This window comes from Vipera ursinii, assembly GCF_947247035.1.
Source record: "Vipera ursinii genome assembly, chromosome: 3".
Lineage (NCBI taxonomy): Eukaryota > Metazoa > Chordata > Lepidosauria > Squamata > Viperidae > Vipera > Vipera ursinii.
Window position 1 is genome coordinate 87184793 of NC_139516.1, and position 16564 is coordinate 87201356.

The window sequence follows — 16564 nt, forward strand, 5'->3', positions numbered from 1 at the left end:
ATTCCCCCAAATAATAGGGAAATCAGCCTTGGAAACTTGCTTGGAAACATGCTAAGCAGCCTTCCTTAACCTGGGTGCCCTCCAAGCATGTTCAACTACAACTCCCAGAATTCCCTGCAGCCAATGGAAATTGCATATGTTGGCTGGCCATTTTGGAAGCTATAATCCAACTCAACCTAAGAAAGGTTACCCTAAAGTACCTAGCGTAATTGAGTCAAGGAAACGGGGAATTAAATACAGTCCTTGTTGCAGGGATGTGTCTTCCACGCTACCTTTCTGTGAAAATTTTCTTATTCCTTTGAATCTCTATCAGATAATCTCTTAAATGTCAACCAGTATGACTTTTGCCCAGTTTCCTGAAAAGATCACCGCTTCTCGATGACATTGGCTTAGTAGCGCTCTTTTGACCTCCTTTTCCTAAAAGTATTAGAGACTTATTAAAAGCAGCCGTCTGTCTGGATTGTCTAAATCATGTTGGCCTCAGCTGTGATCCTGTGCACTCAAGCTTGAAAAGACCTTCTTGAGATCTCTCCCTCATCACTTAGAGCACTCCATTTGGAGACTTCAATCTATATATACACGGGGCACTTAAATTGACTAGAGAGGAAATGTCTGTTTCCTGACTTCGTGTTTGTCATGGTCCCAGGAGGGGGCTCTCGATGAGATCAGTTAAACACAATAGCCCACTGGACCCATTATTAAGGAAGGCGGGAATAATATTACTAATGACATTTACTGCAACCCACCTGCATCCAAGGGAGGGTTAGGTCCCTAATGAGGTTGATGCTGCCTATTAGGCTAATGCTGCAATATATGACTGTCATTAGGATTGTGGGTGGAATGTCTAAATGCCTTTCTTTTCTTCAGAGGCATTTATTGGGAGTGAATCTCCCAGTGGCAATCATGCACAGGATCTCCAATATACATTGATGGCTTCTAATCCTTATATAAATTTTAGAGCAACATGGGCCTCATAAAGAAAAGCACACACACAGTTCTTTTTCCAACAACTTCAGTCTTATTTGTTTATTTAAAACATTTATATAGCCACCCATCTTTCAGCCAACTCTGGGAGGCTCCAATCTAAGATTAAGAGGCATCAGAAATCATTTTAAAACTATAAAACGCAACCAGTTAAAACATTAAAAACAATGAATATTAGATGGCATGTTAACATGGATTGATGCCAGATCAGTCTGTATTAACATGACCCCTAATCTTCTCCCACTGTTTGGGGGGGAAAGCCTTACGGAAAGCTAAAATTTTGTAATGAATGCCGCACTGCTTGAATTATTTAATTTGATTTGTCAGTATTTGTAGCCTTCACAAATTTAGATAGACATAAAAAAGATCAAAACCAAAAATACAATATAAAGCCCCAATATAAGTAGTAAAGTATCACCAGTAAACAACCTGAAACATCCTAGATACCATTAAAGTAAGGACCAAAAGTAAGGGGAGATTAGTACAATAGGTGAGAAATCAGTGATACAATTTATCTGCCATTTTCCCTGTTCAAACTGAATCTGATTTGCATGTTATTTTGGTTTGGATCCACAATGTTGTTGAGTTAGATTGTGTCAGCCTCCTACTTTTCTGAGCAGAAAACAGCATCATGGTATTCACTATACTGGAAGATTCTCAAGAACAGCCTATAGACAGGATAAATCTATACAGCAAAGAATAATCAGGGGAAATCACTATCTTCTAAAAAAAAAGCACAATTCCTTTCTTTTGGGAATTTAAAGAGCCTTTAAGTTTGCAGAAGGGAAATTGGAAACCAATCCAGAGATGCAGTCTAAACACAACCACCTTTACTGTAGTTGGGGTAGAAACATGTGGCAAGATGTAAAAGTCCGGATGACAGCAGACTCACGAAACCCAGAAAGCTAACCTAAAAAAAAAACCACTGCATTTTCAAGGATCCAATGTGTTTTGATGTGCTTGATTCTTTGTCAGTGTTAAAACCGGTATTTTATTTTGCCAGGGAGAAATGAGTGTGCTTGGCCCCAGGGAATTATCTGATTCACTGTGCCTTAACAAACTACTTTAAGTACGTCTGTTGATGCTTACTCCCTGCTTTCTCCTTCCATTCAGCAATGCAATAAATGTGTTTTGCTGTTTTCTGTTAAATGAATTCTGACAAAAGTTGGTACTCTTCTCTTGAATAATTAACCTTTCCATTTGATCTTTGTAGGTTTTGTCTGACCCCTGCTTTTCCTCCATCATGGAATTAATTTGTGTAATCATCCAGTTGATTAGTTCTGTTTGTATCCCTCCTTCCATGATGCCAACTATCAGTATAAATGGAGCACCCTAGTAGTACCCCATCTAAGCATGGATGCCATACAGATTGGCTTAATTTTGGAAAACTCCTGCAGGCATGTACCTTGAGGACAGCTTTCTCAAACTGTCCTCCATAAGCCTTGAATTGCAATTGCCATTATCCCTAGCCAGCAAGCTAAGGAGAAGAGGGTTTGTTTTATCTGTGACCTGAGACTGTTTCCTAGGTTGCTTTGGACAGCAGTGAGACACATACACCTCTGCAACAAGATCAGTTCAAGTGTTTTTAAACTTGAATCTTCAAGTTGGCGCCCTCCTTTAGACTTGCATTTAACCTGTTTCTTAGCGTAAACGTCCCATTCAGGCCTAGAAAATGCTCGTTAATGGAGTGCAATGTTTTTGAACAGGATAGTGTATCTCATTATTGGATTGTGTATAATTCAGATGAAGGGGTTGAAGAGCAGTCAAGAGACTACCTGAGAACAATCAGAAAATTATAAATTTGGGAAAGAAATGGTTGAAGTTCCAGAGGAAAAGATCAGAATATTGAGGGAAGACAAGAAGAAAAAAGAAAAGTTATAAAAAGTTATTTTTACTCAAGCATTGCATAATTGTACGTATCCAGATGAAGAGGTATGACATTATAGATGCAGATAGTGAAGATTACAAATCAAGAAGCCAAAAACTTGATTGGGGAAGATTAATTGAAGCCCGCAAGACTGGAAGAGTTGGTGGCTCAAGAGATAATCACAGGTCTGGAACTTGCAGACAAGTTACTCTTGAGGCAAATATGAGATGAGACTTTTAGTCTAGAATTACCGTGCCTCATTAACGGAATTTTACTGAACTCTGGATGACTTTTTTATCATATAATACTTCTTTTTCCCCTAACCTCCAGGCAGTTGATGCTCAAAACTATAAAAGTTTTGAAAGCATGCATTCCAAGAAGGTTTGCTTCCCTCATCCCATGCTCTAAATTTAGCATTTTGTAATGATTGGCAGAGAGTGCCTTTTGACTAGGAAATAGATGGTGTGCAACTGTCCAGAGTGTTTTTAAGTTGTTGTAATTTTTCTCATGGGACGCGGTGGCTCAGTGGGTTAGGACGCTGAGCTTGATCAGAAGGTCGGCAGTTTGGCGGGTCGAATCCTGAGTGCCGCGTAACAGAGTGAGTGCCTGCTACTTGTCCCAGCTTCTGCCAACCTAGCAGTTCGAAAGCACATAAAAATGCAAGTAGAAAAATAGGGACCACTACGGTGGGAAGGTAACAGCGTTCTGCGTGCCTTTGGCGTCTAGTTATGCCAGCCACATGACCACGGAGACGTTCTCGGACAAGTGCTGGCTCTTCGGCTTTGAAACGGAGATGAGCACTGGCCCCTAGAGTCGGAAACAACTAGCACGCATGTGCGGGGGAACCTTTACCTTTACCTAATTTTCTCATATCCCAAAGGCAGCATTTTGTCAGCTGCACTAGGTAGACCAGACCAGGGAAACAACTGCACAGAAATGTCCATGCTACTTTTATTGAGATTGGCCATAATAACAGAATTTTACAGACCTGACAATGCTATATCGCCTCTTCCTCTTCTCCTCCCCCCCCCCCCCGCCCCTGGACTCTTCGTTATAGGTCAGTGAATTAGGAAAGTTTCTATGTGAGCTCCTTCCAAATGTTATGTGAATGTTCTGGATTTAAAATGCTTTACCTGTTGTTGCCTTGGCAACAAGTTCATTTTGCTATCTTTATACAATACACTTCCTCCTGTCATTCATTGCTTTTCTCAGAAGAACTGCAGGGAGCAGAAGCACACTCAGGCTAAAACATTAGTGAGCCAGAAGAGCAAGGATCAATCCATCAATATTTGGGTATATATTCCGTAATCCCAGGTCTTGGCAGTGAGTTTTGTAATGGGGAGGCTTATCGTAATCTGGTACTCTTTCTCTCCAACACTTTTTCTTGGAAGGTACCGGGCTAAGGGAGATAGATTAATTGATTGGGTGTAGATGTTTCCATGTCACAGCTGAGATTGCCTGGAATTAATTTAAATTGTGCATGACTTCGTCGGTCACATTTAACCACCATCCCCCGGGAATTAATTCATTAGGTTATTTAACACTGGTTTGGGGGTTTCTACAACAAATATTCTTTTCCCTTCCTGTAGCATTGACCCAGTTAAGTATTCTAGTGATCACAGAATGATTATTATTCCTCTAAGTAATGGAAGGCAAAACTGTTTCCTTAAGTATCAGCTCAAAAGGGTGTGCGAGGGGGGGGCAGGGGGCGAGGGGGGAAGGACACAGCTGTCGAGTTCAGTAGGTCATTGGGTAGAAAAGGTGATGGGCAGGGGAGCTGGACCATGGGCCTCTGGCAGGAGCAAGCAGTGTGTGTGTGTGTGTGTGAGTGTGTGTGTGTGTGTGTGTGTAGGGCAGAGGAGATGGTTTTGAAGACAGGAGGTAGTAGTATTACCAAGGCAATGGGTCAGACAAGCAGTGCTTAAGCCTGGGCCAGGAAACTAATTTGAGAGAACATCTCTGACAAGCCTCCCTCGTATTCACAGTGGGAATAGTCTGATCCATCTTTGTGTATGCATAACATTGACAAACATTAAAAAGAGGGGGACTTTCACTTTGTCACATGCACACGCACCGCAAACCTCCCTGGCTTACAGAAACCAACTCAGACCAATTGATAATTATGTTCTTTCTGTCTGTGAAGAAAATGCTGCTTGAAATACACACACACTGTCTCCGCTTATCTTCTCTTCCGTTCAGAGTGTTCCTAAAAGTTTCAGGGTTTCATTAGTAACCCCTGGAATACTAATGTCCATGAGTGGTGGTCCTGGGGGGAGTAGGTGGGAAGCAGGAGCCAAGAAGCAAAGACTGACTAGGATAAAAGCTGGTTTTGCCAGGCCACATGCTCTTTCATCCTCTTTCTCCATTGTACAGAAAGCAACAGAGGGAGCCTTTTAAATGGCTAGAAAGGTCTTCCAGCGGAGGGGATAAAACTGCAGCTTGAGATGCAACAATAGTGACTCCTTTTGGGAATAACCTTGGAGGTTTTCCATCAGCAATGGGGAGGTCTCCTCATAGAAAAGGCTTTCCTGGGGTTCTCAAGCCAGGAGAGCACCTGATATCCCTTCCCTTCAATGCAGGTTAATGTCTGGGCCGTCTTGATTCCATTTGGCTTTCTTTTGTTTGCACACATCTGCCTCCATCAGGTTGCTAGGATACTTGAGGTCTCCGAAGAGACGAGGAGGATCATGGGAGTGAAATCAGGCTTGGAGCTGATTACCTTGCCCTACGGACACCAACTGCGCCTGGATCTAATTGAAAGGTGAGCACTGTCGGCCGTTGTGTTTCTCTCTGCAATGTTGAGCTGTTATGAGGAGGCTTTCTGGGCTTTCTTCAAGGTCCACAGTCACAAAACCTGCAAAGTGGGCAGTTTCCAGGTGGATAGACTCTTCCCATTTTCTGAATACAATCAGATTAGCTTCCTTATGCCCAGAATCCTGGTCTCATTCTCAAATAAGCAAGACCAGGCAGAGAAACTGCCTATGCATCCTATTGCGGTTTTGGAGTTTGGGAATGAAGGGCCTGCTAATGTCCATATTTAAGGAAGAATTTTAAATAGTGTCCTGATAAGATAGGACCAGGGCTTTTTTTTTGGTCATAGAACGCTCAGAACGGAGTTCCGGCACCTTTTTTGGATGGAACCTTGTAGGGTAGGCAAGGCGGGTTGTACGACATGTGTGAGTTCCGGCACCTTTTTCTTTTACAAAAAAAAAAAAAACACTGGATAGGACTCACACTTCCCTTTAAGTGTTTAATTATAAATACACTTGTTAAGAGAGTCAGTTTAGTGCAGGGGTTAAGGCATCAAGTTAGAAACTGGGAGACTGTGAGTTAGGTACAAAGCCAGCTAGGTGAAGTGGAACCAGTCAGTCTCTTTTCAGCCTAGGAAGAAGGTGGCAAAGACAAGCCACTTCTGAAATATTGCCAAGAAAATTGCAGACCAGGTCAGGCAGCCACCAGGAGTCAACAGTTACCTGAAGGCGCAATATTTTAAAAAATTACACTTGTTAAGCAGTAAAAAAAATGAGAAAGTTTGCATATCAAGACCTGAGATCTTTGTATTGCACAGATCTCTTCCATAAATGATCCTGCAGATCAAGTAATAAACTGTTAGCTTAGAAAAGCCCAAGGATTCCAACTTTACTCAATCTTTTGAGGGGGGGAATTTAAAATGCTGCAGTTTGGAGATTTTAGCCAAGTTGTTAAGGTTTCCTGCTCCCAGTTTGAGAAAAATCCCTTGTGTGGATACCCTTTTTGGCAGATAGTTCTTTTTCTTGCTGTGCCATAAGAGAACTCACCTTGAGACATCTTTAAATAGCTTTGCCAGTCTCTTTCTTCCATCTCTCTGTCAGCAGACATTCCCCCCCCCCGACTTTTCCAGGTGAACTGAAAGTCTTTTCTTCATTTCTTAAATTTGGACAGATGCATTACTATCTCTTCATGTTTAGCACAGCAGTGTAGCAACCCTTATCAAATGGAGCTCATGGATGCTTTTGCTTTTGCTAGAGATTATTTAAAGGACAAGGTCTTTCCTAGCATGAAAGTTGTGTCCATCAAGGTTGTTCCTCATCCTGGAAACACAGAAAGTGGCATATTATAATTAGGGGTCTTTGTTCATTAGGGGCAGGTTAGGGCTTCCATAGATGCCAAGATAACATCACCCAACCTTTCCCAGATCATCAGAAAGGCACTAGCTGTACAATGTGGAGCACAGCGCCAGGCTGATATGAGTGTATCATGATAATCATCATGTATTGTGAAAATCCAATGCTATTTTTTGAAGGACTCTTTAAAAACCACTATATGCCAGCCAGCAAGCAATAGAATGGAAGCAAAGGTGGGTGGTGGTGGTGGTTGCCCCTCTCGTTTACTTCAAGAGTAAAAGAAAAAAGAAAACAAAAATCCTCCGTTTGCACAGAATGGGTGAGAACTATTGAAGATCAGTTTCCGAACTGTTCTCATATTTACCTAAAGCATAATGGAAGGCCCGAAGGGTTTTAGATCCTTTGCATCTAAAGCTTCTTTCCTAAACAGTACGTATCAACCACCAAATTCTCCCCCTTATTCTGTCTCCCAGTATGGAAGCACCAGTGTTGTGGATGTGGATGTTTTTGCATTGGTTCAACTGATGCTGATCTTCACCTTGAGATCTAACCTCTCCTATTTCTGAGGTGCTGTTGTTTCATTGCAGAATTTAGTTGGTTGCATTCATTTACTCAGATCTTATTAAAACATATTCTGGATAATTGCACAGGAAAATGTTAAGAATTAGCTTAGATCCAGTCCTATTTATAGCTGCTATAAATCTATGGAGCACGTATTGGATTTAAGGCAATTAAGATTTTAGATTCCACTGATTTCTGTGGGTCTACATAGAGTGAAGTGTCCAGCCAGGGGGCAGCACTTGCCCAATGTTGGCTGATCTCAAAAAGCAAATACTTGGATGGGAGATTAGAAGGAAACACCAGGAGTGCCAGCTAGGAAGTTGAAAAAGCATCTCAGAAGAAGAGAGTGGTAAATCAGTTGCCCAGAGGACTACAGGGACATGATCATGAAGTCAAAGGATCTGACCTCAGTTCAAAAGTGATCCAATCTTTAAACAGAATAGAATTTAGATCAAGTTCACCATTTTCAATGTATTTACAAAATGCACCAATACCTTGAGTGTGTGCGCTGTGATACCTGAAGCACAGAAAGAATAGTGTTTATCATAACTATAAATTTTTAAAAATGTCAATATAAAATCAGTTCAAAATACTCCCTTTTTTTAACACTCAAGAATCCTATAATCAGCAGGCGTGCAATTCTCTGTACCAGTTTATTTTGGTTCTACTTATCAAAGTGATAATGGGAATATAGTGATGGCCAAGATCCCGAAGCCCCCTCCCCCTTTTTTTGTTGTGGCTTGAATTCACATGGAGTATAGCATCTTTTGGTTATCCTGACTACACCTGATTTGTTTTCTCTAGGCATACTACAATGGCAATAGGGATTGCGGTGGATATTCTCGGCTGCACGGGAAATTTAGAAGAGCGTGTTGCCACATTAAACAGGATTATCCAGGTTGCAGTCGAACTAAAAGACTCCATGGGGGATCTGTATGCCTTCTCAGCTGTAATGAAAGCTCTGGAAATGCCTCAGGTAAAATGGAAACCTTATACGAGGATATTGAGGATAATGGAATATTTCTCGAAAGGCCAACAATATACAAACAAAAGCCTCTGTTACCAAGGTCCATTAGATCTGCCTCTGCGGATCTCCCTGTTCTCCACTCCCGGCTGGCAGCTGAATATTTATTGAAATGAACTGCTGGTTTAAAGGAATCCGCATGAGATTTTTCACACTCCTGTACTGTGTTTGTCGAATGACTACCTGGGAAAAACCCACCTGAAATCACAGGCAAAAAGCTCTCTTTGAAACTCTTAAGTGCATTAGCCATCCTAGTTGGGGGGAGGGCAGGTCGTAAAAAAACACACACACTAGAAAAGTCCCTCCCCGCTTATCGTGCCATGCCTTGGTTTTGATGGAAGCTATCTTCCATTGGGCTATGTATTGTAACTTATAGCAGGAACGCATACTTCAGAACTTCCCTTTTTTTCCCCTCTGTAGGTTGCCCGGTTGGAGCAAACGTGGACCAGCTTGAGGCACTGTCACACACAAACGGCCATTATGTATGAGAAACAGCTGAAACCTTTCAGCAAACTCTTACATGAAGGAAAAGGTGAGTGTGTGGATATCTAGTTATATAACATTTTTCATTGTTGCCGAAGGATTCCAGTTAAGCCTTAAGGGCACATCCTTTATTTCCTTAATGGAAAATGTGTTGTTTTTTTTAAAGTCACGTCCTATCAAGGACAGCAATGCTTTGTTTTTGTTATTTATCTCGTCTGGGGAAGAATAGAGATCCTGTAGCCAAAGAATATATGTACAATTGCTCATGTGAAAATTCTATCAAAAAGGCCACCGATGGACTTTCTCTAGATTATTTTTTTTTTTGAACCATTCCAAAGTACAGTTCATTTAGTGGCTGTTCGAAGTTACAACGCACTCAAAAAAGTGACTTATGACCATTTTCCACTTACGACCGTTGGTGACATCCTCCATGGTCATACGATAAAAATTTGGATGCTTGGCAACTGACTTACGACGGTTATAGGGTCCTGGGGTCATGTGATCACCTTTTGCAACCTTCTGACAAGCAAAGTCAATGGGGAAGCCAGATTCACTTAATGACCGTGTTACTAATTTAACAACTGCAGTGATTCCCTTAACAACTGTGGTAAAGTCGTAAAATCGGGCAAATTCACTTAAATGTCTCAACAACAGAAATTTTGGGCTGTTGAAGTCGTATGTTGAGGACTACCTGTAATTGTCCTAGGCCTTCTCTTTTGTCTTAAGAATTGGTAGCATAATGAATTTCCTAGAGCTCCAGTGAAGTGATCAATGATCCAATTTTCTTGCCAAAGGGCCTTTATGAAAAGAAAGCTGAATTAAAAAGGGTTGTCTCTACATTCAATTCACACTGAATGGGGTATCTAGATATATATGTTGTATGTATTTAGATATATACGTTGTATGTATCTGTGTATATTTTTAATTCAAATCATCAGATGTTTTCTGCAAAAGTATTTAAAATGCTAAAATCGAGGGGGGGGGAACAAAAGTACTTTTAAGTATGAATGTTGTGCTTCAAGGTACATTCACAAGACATGGCACATATAAATATGATAAAGTATATGTAATATATAGTGCAAGCACTTAAAACAATTACATATCATTAGGCAATTCCTTAAGTGGCTACTGAAACTGAGAAAATTCTCTTCCTTATTTCCAGCAACTGACTTCATTTGGTAGGAGCACTCAGAACGAGTTCACTGATGACTAAAGTGCCAGGCAGAGACATGGAGAATGTTTGATCCTAAGTCGGGGTGTCAAACTCAATTTCATTGAGGGCCGCATCAGCATTGCGGTTGCCCTCAGGGGGCCGGGTGGGTGTGGCCTGGGTGGGCGTGGCCTACTGGGTGGGCGTGGCTAGAGTGCATATGGCCTACTGGGTGGGCGTGGCTAGAGTGCATATGGCCTACTGGGTGGGCGTGGCCAGCTCTACATCGTTTGCATCAAGGGTGCCTATGGGGGCCTGGGCAGGAGTGGGACAGATCTGAGGGTCTCTGGCAGAAGGAGGGTCTCAGGGCCAGGGCAGTGGGGGCCGTTCCCTCACTGTTTCCAAGATGGCTTCGCGGGCCACATGAAACCACTTCACGGGCCGAATCTGGCTCCCGGGCCTTGTGTTTGACATGTCTGTCCTAAGTCAACTACGGCTATACCCACTAGAACTAGGCCCCAAAATAGACCTACCTGGCCAAACATTGTAGACCCAGTCCTTGAGTTACAACCACAATTGGAACTGGAATTTTAGTCACTAGAAAATACAGTCATTAAGTGAGTCACCCATGTAACTGGATCCAATTTTACTGCCATTTTTACCACAGTCATCAAGTGAATCACTCCAGTCGTTAAAAGGAAGGTTGCAAGTTGCAATCAGGCAACCATCGTAAATACAAACCGGCTACCAAGTGCTCAAATTGCAATCAGGCGACTACGGGCGTGGGGCAATGGTTGTTAACTTTGAGGACGGGTTGTCATTTTTCCACAAGGCCATCATAACTTTGAACCATCATTAAATGAACAGTTGTTGGGATCTACCTGTAATCACAGAGGGCGTTGACACTGCATTGCCCTGAAAAACCTAAGGGGATCTTTGCTTGGTATCTAAAGTTGCAGGCCACAATCTAGTAGATCAGTTTTGTCATATTCATTGGTTCTCACTTTAGGTCCTTTTCATTTCTTCATTTTCAGAGATCACTTGTGTGTCACAAAATGTCGTCACTGTGCCATTGCTGGTGCCTCTGGTTACCCTGCTGGAGCGTCAAACTGTGGTTTTTGAGGGAATGGATGTGTGGGAAAACACAGACCAGAGCTGTGAAATCATGCTGAAACATTTGGCGACAGCTCGTTTGATAGCACAAAACGCTGAGCAGTATAGTGCAAATGCAGAAAGGATCCTTACAGGTAGGGAAAAAGTGATAATAGTCCTCTTGAGATGGCTGTAAGGCCTTTTGTAGTTAAGCTCATAAAAAGACACACAGGTAGAATCAAGCCCCGGGCTGTGTAAATGCAGTCTTATACAACAATGTTGTTTCCACCCTTATTTATGTGCCTGACGGATGATTTATGTTTCTGGTAATTTAAAGAAAACAGCAGCTTTACCTGAGTTGACCCATGTCTTTTCTCATATTCCCTGAACTGTACACAGGAAGAGCTGGGACTGGACTGACTTTTACAACATTGCCTTTAAGGAAACACGTGGCCTTTCTAGGGACTTGTGACACATTTAGCAACTTTAGAACCTATTCTTAGCTTCCTTTGGAGAAAAGCTGTTTCTAAGATGGTAAAAACGGATTGGAATGTTTTATTTTTAAAAGAGTAAAGCCAGGGCTTAGGTTAGTTGTTCATTTTGTGCTCAAAGGCAGAGATGTGACCATGTAGAAAAATCAGCATCTAACTGAGATTCTATCACAGCGTTTCTCAAACTTGATGTTGACTGGGGAATTCTAGGAGCTGAATTCCACACATCTCCGAGCTGCTGAAGTTAAGTAATACTGCTGTATAGCCATTATTTGTTGTATATATTCTTTGCATGTGTATTTCGAATGCCATATTCATTCAACATGGAAAGAAATATTTGCAATTGGGAGATGATTTACAGTAGATCAAATACTTTGCCCTGTATATTGCCACGTTTTCTCCAAGGAGAATCTACAGCAACCTCAAATCGTCGGCTGCAGTCAAAGGTGACATGCAGCTGCCTTAAACACATGCAGTACCTGGTACCGAAGACTACGTTTTATAGTAACGTTTGTACATTTCCATTTTCTTCACCAGGTTTTCAGCCAGACGATGCAATGAACGAAATCTTCAAAACAGAATTTCAGATGAGATTGCTCTGGGGCAGCAAAGGAGCACAGGTCAACCAAAATGAAAGATACGAAAAATTCAATCAAATTTTAACTGCACTTTCCCGAAAATTAGAACCCCCTCTTACCAAGCAGATTGAAAATAGAAATGCCTGATGGACTCTCAGCTAAAAAGAAATTGGTAGCATTGCCAAGAAAGCATTGCTTTAAAAGAAAGCTGTAGTAAATGTTGCTTATTTCTCATTTCCATAGGGCAGGGGTAGGCAACCTTGGCTTTTATGACTCGTGGACTTCAACTCCCAGAATTCTGAGCCAGCATGGCTCAGCTTGGAAACCTCTCCCTTTCCCCTCAGCATAGTTGGCTCAGGAATTCTGGGAGTTGAAGTTCAAGTCATAAAAGAGCCAAGGTTGCCTACCCCTGCCCTAGGGCAAAGTCTGCCCCCCCCCAAAAAAACTTTTGTAAACAAAATACTTCCTTGTGAATATCTGCTGCCTGCCAACTCCCTTCTATGCTGCTAGTGTGATTAAAAAAACCCACTGTATTTCCCCACTCCCCCCCCCCAAAAAAAAACAAGTTTCAGGCCAATCAAAAATCATATTGCAAACACAGCATCTATAGCCAATTGAAAATCAGGGCACTACTTCATGGATTATTATTATTACTCTTATTCCGAATGAACTGCTATAACCCTAGATGGGGTGTGGAAGACTGGTGGTTATACTGTCAAAAGATTTTTGTAAAGTTCCTCTGACATCAAGCAGAATTTGTAAACTGTATTTATGTACATTTATTTATGAGTTGCTAATAATGACTTGTGATTTTTTAAAGGATTATTTATTTGTTATGATTGTTACCTTTCATGGACACCTCCTATCCGCTATTAAAAAATGATCATTTTAGAATCCAATATTATTAACAGTCTGTTTTGTAAATAGAAATAGAAATTAAAGAAATGTCTTTTTAGGAGATATCAGTTGTATGATATCCCTTAAATAAATGTGGAAAATTTTATAATAGCTGTGAATTAAAGAGTAACACTTGAAATATTTTAATGCATTATTTTATTATATCAATGAAACACAAAATGACTTGTTTGGGGATTCAACACATTAACTGTATCAATGTCCGCATTCACACAGTTAAGGTAGTAGCAAGATTGTGTACTGCCCTTTATTGCTGCCAAATATTGCTTCTTACTTTGGAGTATCACTGATAAAATATACTTCCTCTCAAACATTTATATCTTGCCCACTCCCATGTAACAGCTTAAAGTGGCCGATTATAAACACAATTGCAATTAAAAACAATTGGAACAATAGCATTAAGCACTAGAATTGTGAGTCATAAAAACCGATTAAAAAGTGTGGAAAATCGCTTAATCTGGGGCAGAGTTGGGGCAATTGGATGGAGCTGAGTGGTCATTGGCCAGATGCCCTTCCTGATGCCATGCTGAGTTCTCAGCAGATATTTTTTCTCTATGCCCTAGGACAGAAACATCTGTCACTATCTAGGATTGAACTCTCAAACTTCCGAGTGGGAAGCGAACACTAAACCACCAGGCTGCTCTATGTATGGCGTGTGTGTGTATTTATAAATGTGATAAGTAAAATTACATATAAAATGCATCTAAAACTGCACAGAATTATCTATGTAAAAAATAACTTGAGCTATCAAAGTCCAATGACTTAAACTGCAAAACCTAGTCTATGTGCATTGTATTACATGTCAGTTCATCTGCAAGCAGTATCTGAGCATAAGCTGAATCTAGATTCAGGCTGATCAGGAGGAAAAATCGAATGTCTCTATAAAAGGAACTGCAAAGTAGTGTCCTTCCATGTTATCCATGTCTCCAAAATCACAGGGGCAGAGCAATGCTACTTTTTGTATCTGCCATCCAAAACTGAAGGGAGAGCACGGTACAGTCTTGGACAAGAGTGAAAGCTTTCCTATGGATGGGTGTTTCTGGTTGTGTGAAATAGTAGGCAGCAATGACTATATATCTGCTGATGAGAGGAAGGCCAGAACTTTCCATAAACAACTTTGTTGGACATAGTTTTCAGAGTGCACAATATTCATGGTCAACTTTATGTTCTACTCATTCGCTTATTATTGTTGTTGTTAGTTGCGAAGTCATATCTGACCCATCGCGACCCTATGGACACTATTCCTCCAGGCTTTCCTGTCCTCTACCATCTTCTGGAGTCCATTTAAGCTCACGCCTACTGCTTCAGTAACTCCATCCAGCCACCTCATTCTCTGTCGTCCCCTTCTTCTCTTGCCCTCAATCTTTCCCAGCATTAGGCTCTTCTCCAGTGAGTCCTTCCTTCTCATTAGGTGGCCAAAGTATTTGAGTTTCAACTTCAGGATCTGGCCTTCTAAAGAACAGTCAGGGTTGATCTCCTCTAGGACTGACCAGTTTGATCGCCTTGCAGTCCAAGGGACTCGCAGGAGTCTTCTCCAGCACTATAGTTCAAAGGCCTCAATTCTTTGGCGCTCAGCCTTTTTTATGGTCCAACTTTCACTGCCATACACTGCAACTGGGAAGACCATAGCCTTGACTATACGCACTTTTGTTGACAGTGTGATGTCTCTGCTTTTTAGTGTGCTGTCTAGATTTGCCATGGCTTTCCTCCCGAGGAGCAAGCGTCTTTTAATTTCTTGGCTACAGTCCCTATTCGCTTATTATAGTCACATAAATTTGAGCCTTTTCAGTGCTTTCCATTGTCCACGATTATTGCCAACATCCTCAACAAAACTAAGCCTCTTGATGGCCATTTATCCATATCACTCATCAATCATATTTTCTATGAAGTTACTTTAAATGTCATCAGATATTTTGGTTTAATAGTCTCAGATCCAAATATCTTCACATCCAGCAGCATGGTGGGTTTTGTTTTCCAGTGACTGACTTTAACCATACTAATTTATATGGATTTAAAAAAAAAATAATAATATTCAAAAGACATTAAAATATGTGCATGTCTCCCACTATTGAAGATTTTTAAAAATAATTCTCTAGTGAAAAAATCAAAGAGAGCGGTTTCAATGCTAAGAGTTTTCACGAGCAGTAATGGATTAAGTATCTATGATACCTACATAAATTGCACTACTCTTCACTGTGAGCTAAATTAGTTTTTTTTTTAGGATTTACATTTCATGATGGAAATAAAATTTTAAAAATTGATATATTTTTTTGTTCTAACTATACAGACATTTGCTGTTTTTTTAAACCAGTATACCAATTTACTAACTAATCCATTTAAGGTTGTACACTGGGAGAACAATACATCATCTCTTCTTTTTCTCTCCTAATCAAATATCCAACGACAACTTAAGGAAAAAAGAAGACATCTATCTTCCTCTTTGTTCTCTGGAAGTCATGGTGAGCATGACAGGAATCCCAAGACACAGGAAACAAGCAAACTTAATAAAAGGCATTTAAATCCACCGTGGCCTGATCGCTCAACTGGAAAATGTGAAGCTTTTATTTTAAGAAGCTAGTAAGGCAGACAGATAGCAGACCTTTTAGGACAGCTTTTGAATCTATGGCTGAATACATTCATGATCAGTTCCAAACGGAGACATCTTTCCATCAACAAGGGGCATCTTAATCTACACTTTCAGAATTCAAACGAATACACAAATTTTAGGACAATGTCTTTTTTTTTTTTTTTGAAAATTTAAAATTGTGAGCTGAGCACGAACGATCCAGCTGGGATTAGGAAGGCAAGAGAAAATGGAGAGGGGAAAAAAAAGGAGGATTAAAAAAAAAATATGGGAAGAATCATTTCCTTTTCACATCCTGAAATCGGAGACCCACCATGCTACAACTATGTAGGTCAGGACAAAAAAAAATTCTCTTATTAATTTTGGAATCCTCCCAAAAGCTTCTGTTTGCATGGGTGCAGTTCTACCAGAAGCCGCACTGAAGGTCTTGTTTCAGCCTCTTCTCCCAGGTTTTCTCTGGCAGGCATTATTTGCCTTGTGCAGGGAATTCTGTACTCCTTTATTTATTTACAGAGGCCAAATATAAATACAATTCTTTGTTGCATGGTCGTTTAAAGATGCCCAAAGTGCTGCTGTTGCTCAATGTTCGTGTAATTAGTAAGCTTTAGTGTAATCCCAATTTGGATCTGTCTGCATCTTTGGCAGATTAGGTGGCTTTTGAAAGTGAACTGAAAGTCATCTGAGAAACCCTGTTAAGAAATTAAATTATCCTAAGGAACAATTCTGGATTGG

General features: G+C 40.8%; 1 protein-coding gene across 2 annotated transcripts in view; it reads left to right on the plus strand.

The window, feature by feature from the left end:
- The window catches only part of BCAR3 (BCAR3 adaptor protein, NSP family member), a 90051-nt gene extending 76702 nt beyond the window's left edge, over positions 1–13349 (plus strand). For both annotated transcript variants that reach the window (XM_083357511.1, XM_083357512.1), the window contains 5 exons: positions 5497–5612; positions 8320–8491; positions 8960–9071; positions 11207–11419; positions 12293–13349. In XM_083357511.1, the coding sequence (XP_083213637.1) occupies positions 5497–5612; positions 8320–8491; positions 8960–9071; positions 11207–11419; positions 12293–12480 (801 nt within the window). In that variant the 3' untranslated portion in view covers positions 12481–13349. The remainder of the gene's footprint in view (positions 1–5496; positions 5613–8319; positions 8492–8959; positions 9072–11206; positions 11420–12292) is intronic.
- Positions 13350–16564: the final 3215 nt, after the last annotated feature.